Here is a 7,014-nt window from a genome sequence, read left to right as displayed (position 1 = left end):
CGGAGCAAACGGAACAGTCAATGTGGCACATGTCAACTATTCAAATATGCTAAATATCAGCAGTCTTTCTCCAGAATCACAAACTGCGCCTTACAATTTTTCAGAGTGAATCTAACAGTATCTGTAGAACGACAAAAGTGCCTCCATGATGTTTTTTTGGTTCTTTATTTATATAAATGTATAAGAGGAGAGGAGAAATTTCTGGGAAATTTAACATTAGTGCGATCCACAGCAGTGAGTCTGGTATATACAAATAAACATACAACACCAATGTTAAAAGATTAAATAAAACACTAAGTGAACACTGATTTTTAAAGTAAAGATTTGTAAAGATTTTTGTGATATAAGTTATCAGGAGTCACAGTCACAAGTTTTACATAACAAATGGTCCTACAACTTAGTGACTTGTAATTGTGATCCACGCCAGTAATGTACTTACCACTGATGTTCTCTCCGGTGCTACCAGCTTGTTTGAGGAGAGCGTGAGCGAAGGCTTGGCATGCTGTGGTCTTTCCCGTTCCGCTGCGTCCCACCGCACACACACTGTGGTCTCTCCTGCTGCCCACCATAGACACATACACCCGTTTGACCAGAGCAGCCAGGGCAGGAGGGGCGTCCCACACCGACTCTCCTCGCCGCGACTTTGGGGTCTAAAGAAGAAGACAAACAAATGAGTGAAAGCAGTGGTTAAGCACTGTGATTGATGCAAGCAGCTGAAATGTTATGTTGGGACTGCGAGCAGCTAAATATAAATATACATTAACTGGACACCTAACGAACTATCATTGCAGAAAGTGCATCTTTCACTGTGTCTCTGGGTTCACCTTGCTGTGGGCCTGTAACGGGGGCCAGAAGTTGAGCAGGTTGGGTCCGGCCTGTGTCAGTGGCTTGTTGTTTTTAGCTCGACTGATGAGCGTGTGCAGAACTCCACATTCATTCACACTCTGGAGGTCGCTGAGATCCTCGCACAGGTCCAGCTCTGACGGGTTACACTGAGGAGAGACCGGGGTTCTGTGACTGTTCAGGAGTTTCAGGGATAATCCATGCTTTTTACACAAAGGGACACTTGACTTTTTATTGGAAATCCTGTTAGCTCAGCCTGTGAAAAGAGCTGAAGTCCGATAATGTCTTCTGTGGTTCTCAGGAAGCTTTACAAAGTTATCAAAAAGCTTTCTTTTTTGAAACAGTTTTTAACTCTAATTTGGTTCAATTTAGTTTATTTTTTTCCCCAGATTTTACTTGTCATGGCAGATTACAAATAATAACCATTAAAAAAAAAAAGAGAGTATTATTTTACATGTTAACTGTGGTAAAAAAAAAAAAAAAAAAACAGGCAAAAACTGTACATAATGTCCATATCAAAAGACTGTATTTTTATAATTATAGCAATTATGGGCATAAAGTTAAACTTATTTAGTGTATTTAACTGTAACACTATACAGATAATTGCTGTCATTTCTACAGGTTTTTAGCATGTTGGAATGTTATAGTGATCCATCTTGTTTTATTGAATTTGCTTTGCCTCGTTGCCAGAGTTTCACTGTTTATCTTACAGGATTGTTTTTTACAGCGTGCTATTGTGACAGAAGAGATATCTGCACACATTTTAATTCTGTTAGAATTCCCTTCTACAGCTTTGCTATTTGTTTACCTGTGAAATAAGCTTCTGATAAGTCAAAACTAAAGCCAGACAAATATGAATCTCACCTTATAAACTACAAACGTGTGACAAAATGATTTAGTTGTATAATAACAGAAGGATGGCAGACTTTGGCATGCTGCTAGGATTAATTCAAAATTCACTGGTCATCATTATTATTATTGATGTTCTCACATGTTGGAATGTTTGCCGTGTAGCAATATGCAGAATAGCATATCATTTCTAAGCAGACATTTGACCTCTATTCAGGACTTTCATGTTGCCATACGTAGAGGGTCTTTCAGGGTCCACTGGATCTCAAGAAAGAATATGTGCAAAATATTTTTTGGTATTTATTGTAGACTTTTATACTATGTTAAATAAATGTTCTGATAAGTTGATGTATTTTTGTTTCCAAATGCATGACAAATGTCCCTTTTTTATATTTAAAAAAATAAATCTTCAAAAATTAAACAAAAACAAAAACAATACCTGTCACCTAAACCAAATGGCCTGTGGTCTAAAAGACCCCAAAAGTCCTGAATAGGGTTGAATTGCTGTAACAGGTGAAGCACAGCTGAATTTTTTTGGGACGTATTTATGGGAGCAGGATTTGACACATATTAAAACAGAACATTAGGAAATACAACTGAAACCAGAAATTTACTCAAAGAATTTTCGAGACAATAAAGGTATCTGCCAACCCTCTTTCTATTGTTTACCCTGCAAAACCCTGGTACTTTATTTACATATTAGCCTCAAATTTGATTTACTTGTGGACAAGAAATGTGGGAACCAGGAAATGTAAAATGTGTAAATGTGGAGTGGTATATGTGATTTTAATTCAATACAGTTTCAGTCAACTTCAGGAAATATCCTACACTGTCCAACAGCTATAAATGCTGAAAGAAATCTGGTGTTGGTGCACAGTCCTGCTTTTAAACTGGACTGTGAGTGTTAAAATAAGCCTGTATCAGAAAATAGATTTGACAGAGACAGAATCGTAGCTAGAAGATGAGCCTGGTCTCAAATTGTTCTGACCAACCACCAATCCAACATGGTAATATGACCCTTGAAAATTTAGCCAAAACTGAGTTTTTTAAAGCTTCCTCTGGTAAATTATCAGAAAATGGTTAACATATCCAGGGTACCAAAGCTTCTTTTCTCGGACTCAGTGTCATAGATAATAATCTTGTGCAGTTTTACCACTGAATATCTGATATATTCCATTGCACTGATGCTCAGAGTTGGTCATAGAAGAAATACTGCTGAACAAAAACAGGATTCTGGCTTTAGATTATGACACCTGGAGAGGATGTAAAATAGATTCAGTTACAGATTTATTATTATTATTATTATTATTATTATTATTATTATTATTATTATTATTTATAAATTATTTAATTATTTACTCAAAGACACTTTTTTAACAGAAATCAAATAAAAATTCAGCTGATTCTGAGTGTGTCAGGTGAGACTTTTTCAGATTCAGTTGATTTTATCCAGAACAATCCTCAGTGGGTTACTACAATCACTTGTGATGGATAATTTACTTTTAGAGTACTATAGAGGAAGCCAAACGTCTGTACTCATATCTGACAGTTTAAAGCAAATAGAAGAAAATATCTAATTGGTTTGGGTGCTTGATCCCTTTTAGTATCTGATAGAACAACTACCTTCTCAACTTCAAACTCCGTGACGTCATGCAGCGACCCGTCCGTCTGCAGGCGGACCCTCACTCGGCCCTCTGGCAGTTCAGGTGTTCCTTCATCCGGCTTCAGCTGAGTGGCTGCAAACAACAGCAAACACATATCAGGAGCTGAGTCACCCAGAACAAGCTGAGATCCTCGGCTGCTTGTTTCTCTAAGCAAGCTTTATTTCATAATTCTCTGATCCCTGCATATTAAAGAGCGGGGTCAGGGGTCACAGCGTGTCTGGGGCTGTGAGGGTCTGATGGGATTAGTGCAGCGCAGTAAGTGGGCGGATGGATGGATGCGAGGATGCTGGCTGGATAAAATGAGCAGCTGTAAGTAATTTGTAACATGATCTGTAGGTAACAGGCTGAAAGATTACTGGATATCTGGCGTGGATTAATAGAGGACTCTACTAATCCAGACACACATCATGGGTCCAACGAGAGAGACTGTTTCCACGTTCACAGGGTGGATGGTGGAGCTGCAACAGTTGACTGGCTGAACATAAATCAGCAACTTGTAATTGTTCCAGGTAATGTTTAAGTTAAAAAATAAAATAAAATAAATAAGAATAAAAAAAGAAAAGCTAAAGGCTTCTTAAATGTGAAAATGTAGAGATTTTCCTTTTTCCTTACATCATAGTAAAGTGATTATTTTGGCGTTTGGGTCTCCAACAAACAGTTTTCAGATGTATGAAAACCATACTGTATAGAATTATATTTTTAATAGTTTGATTTATAGTTTGTTTAAAAAATTTACTATTAATTTACATGTTAAATGTTAATCCAAAAAAAGGCCAAAATTGTCAATAATGTGTACATTAAAAATCTGTATTTTTACAAATGGTACTTCATTATTTTAGACTATTTGACAGTAAAATTAGACTGTTTAGCTGTATTTTAATCATCTGAAAAGTATATTATTTCACAGATAATTGCCATTATTTTCACAGTTTTTATTTTTTGTACATTTTATACAGACCAATCAATCAATTAATCAGTAACTGATGAGAACATTTTTTGCAGCTCTACTTCGAAGAAACATCTTCCCTGTTGTGCTTTTAAGCCTTACTAAACCAGCATTTTTTCAAAGTGAATAGAATATAATACATGCTGAGAAAACAGCTTTTTTGAAAAGCCTGCATGCAGTGTGGTAAATCTTTCAATCAAATTCCTAATTTTAAGTCAACATATATAAACTGCAGATTTTGCTTCAGTTCCAGCTGACATGTAACACAATCTGAACCTCTGTGGTGGATGTTTGTTGCCATAATCCACCATGTGAGATGTTGTTAACCTTAAAGTTATTACGTCCACAGCCTTGATTTTACACAATTCAACAAAGAAAAACATTTTCTACAGGAGGTGTTTTGCACTGATTCTTTAACCTGGAAAGCTTCATGTTAATCTGAAAGAAAACTGTGAGCAAATGAACAGAGATTTACTTCCAATCGCTTGAAATACGTCCTCCCACTTTACACCTCTATTCAGACTATTCCCGTCTCAATCATGAGTTGTTTGTCTGGACTTGTGTGTATGAGAAAAATAACAATTTATGTTTGTCATGATGTAAACAGCATCCATTCATGGTTTAAGTTCAGCTGAAATCACTGAAACAACATGTTATTTACAGTGTTAGTGAGCATGTGTGTGTCGTGTTGTTTTCACAGCTCACCGAGGGTGAAACCGTCCTTGTTGGCGTACCACACAGTTCCAGCTTCGTACCAAACGTCCCTCACCTGAGACACAAACAAAGACAAATATGGTTTCTGTGAGTGTTGGCAGATACACAATAAATACTTGAGTGTGAAGTATGTCATGTTGAGAAGTGTGTTCAACGACATTAAACTCAGTGTAACGGTCAGTAAAAGTACTAAAAACACATTGTTAATGTCTGACTACTGAACTCAAGCTCTTGATGCTGATTTATTGGTTGGATTACGGCATGCAGATTTTAATTACTTGATGAAGCACTACTTTTAATATCATCTTTATCTTCTTTATCTAAACACTACCACGAATTGTAACTTGTGACTCTTAAATCAGGAGACAAATGAAGCAGAAGTGATAAACTATCAGTAAATGGAACAACAAGAGTCAAATTTAAAGGCCACTTTGTGATTAATTTTGTGATTCCTCTTTAAAATTAAAGTAATCAATCATTTTGGGAGGGGTGAGGTGTTTTAAAAATTTTTATTTTATTAACTATGGCACCTGGATAGCTTAACTTTTCATGACTGGAAACAAGGGGAACAGTAAGCCTGGCTTGTTTCAAGGTGACAAAATCCTCCTCCAAGCATCTTTAAAGCTCACCTGGTTGTTCTGTTTTGGGTTTTTTGTTGTTGTTGCTGTTGTTTTTACCATTAACATTTTTTGTCGATATTATTAAAGGCAGGGGAGCATAGAGGTGGGACAGGCTGCTGTCTTTTTTCATCTCTGTTGTTTTTGTTCTAAGAAAATAAAAGAGTTTTTCAGGTTTACTTTTTTAAAAAAACTAACCTTTTTTTGTTTGTTTTTTGTTGCTAAAGCCAGCAAGTGTTTATCAAAAAATAATGGAAACAAATAATTATCAAAATCACTGCAGATTATCTTTTATTGCTATAAATGGCCAGAAATATGATATAATTACAAATAACTGTGGATTGTTTTGTCCCTACTGGTTATTCATTATAGTTTAGACAGCATGATGGTGAAACAGGTTTTAAATTACACTCTTTGCATGTTTTTTGCTCTGCAGACCCTGGGTACCGGTGCGGAAAGACACTATGTATTTACTGAGCTAAATTAGAAAAAAATTAGATCCCAAAATTAAGTCCAAAATTATTGAAGTACGGTAGTAAAAACAATAGAATTACAGCAAAAAGGTTCCTTTCTTTTTTATTCTCTAACTTGTGCCCCTACTATTTAAATGGGACAGCAACACCACAAGCTCTGCTCTTATAAATGATGACGTACCTCCCTCCTGCTGTGCTCTGTTATGGTGGTGTCTGCTTGCCTTCCCTCCGGCTCCTGCCTCTCCTCTTTCTTCCCCACCTCCTCTATCTTCTCCTTCTTCTGCTCGACCTGCAGCAGCTTCTTGATCTTCTTCTCTGGCCTCTTTTCCTCCTGCTTCTGCTGCTTCTGTTGCTGCTGCTGTTGCTTCGGCAGCTCTGGTGTCACGTCCTGCCGAGTTTCCTGTTTGCCGCCGGGGTCAGGAGACACGATGTGGCGCTGAGACGAGGGCCTGCCGTCCGACTGGTCTGAGTTCTGTTCTTGCTGTTTGCTGCTGTTGATAAGCTGTTCGGCCCGCAGTGACATCTCTGCCTCGAGGATCGGAGGAGTCTGATCTGGAAGGAGGAACTGCTGCACGAGGTTGTCGCTCAGTTTGCTTGGCTGCAGTGGGACAAAGCAAAAAATTGGTGTGGTTCTTTGGGAGATGTTCACCTTCTGACTGTGAGATAGATGATAAGATCAATACAACTTTTACGTCAGCCAATATGAAGCTACAGGCGGCTGCTATGGCAGTTTTATGTGGTCTTTTTCCTGATCAATCATTTTGTTGTGGGAGTTTCAAAATTGAACAAATGACAAAACTGGAGATATGATTAGGATTAGGCTTAACTAATAAGACTAGAAAATAAGATGTGTAAACTGAACTCATGAATATACTGAACAATCCTATGTAAAACCCAACCCAGTGAAA

General features: G+C 37.4%; 1 protein-coding gene across 3 annotated transcripts in view; it reads right to left on the bottom strand.

The window, feature by feature from the left end:
- myo18b (myosin XVIIIB) overlaps window positions 1–7,014 on the bottom strand; it is an 82,809-nt gene that overhangs the window by 65,739 nt on the left and 10,056 nt on the right. For all 3 annotated transcript variants that reach the window (XM_008280770.1, XM_008280771.1, XM_008280772.1), the window contains exons 4-8: window positions 6,288–6,704; window positions 5,008–5,071; window positions 3,316–3,428; window positions 825–992; window positions 440–650 (exon numbers count right to left, since the gene is read on the bottom strand). In XM_008280770.1, coding sequence (XP_008278992.1) covers window positions 440–650; window positions 825–992; window positions 3,316–3,428; window positions 5,008–5,071; window positions 6,288–6,704 — 973 coding nt within the window. The remainder of the gene's footprint in view (window positions 1–439; window positions 651–824; window positions 993–3,315; window positions 3,429–5,007; window positions 5,072–6,287; window positions 6,705–7,014) is intronic.

The sequence above is a fragment of the Stegastes partitus genome, unplaced genomic scaffold, assembly GCF_000690725.1.
Source record: "Stegastes partitus isolate 25-593 unplaced genomic scaffold, Stegastes_partitus-1.0.2 Scaffold209, whole genome shotgun sequence".
In the NCBI taxonomy this organism is placed as follows: domain Eukaryota; kingdom Metazoa; phylum Chordata; class Actinopteri; family Pomacentridae; genus Stegastes; species Stegastes partitus.
This window is presented reverse-complemented; position numbering and strand designations above follow the sequence as displayed.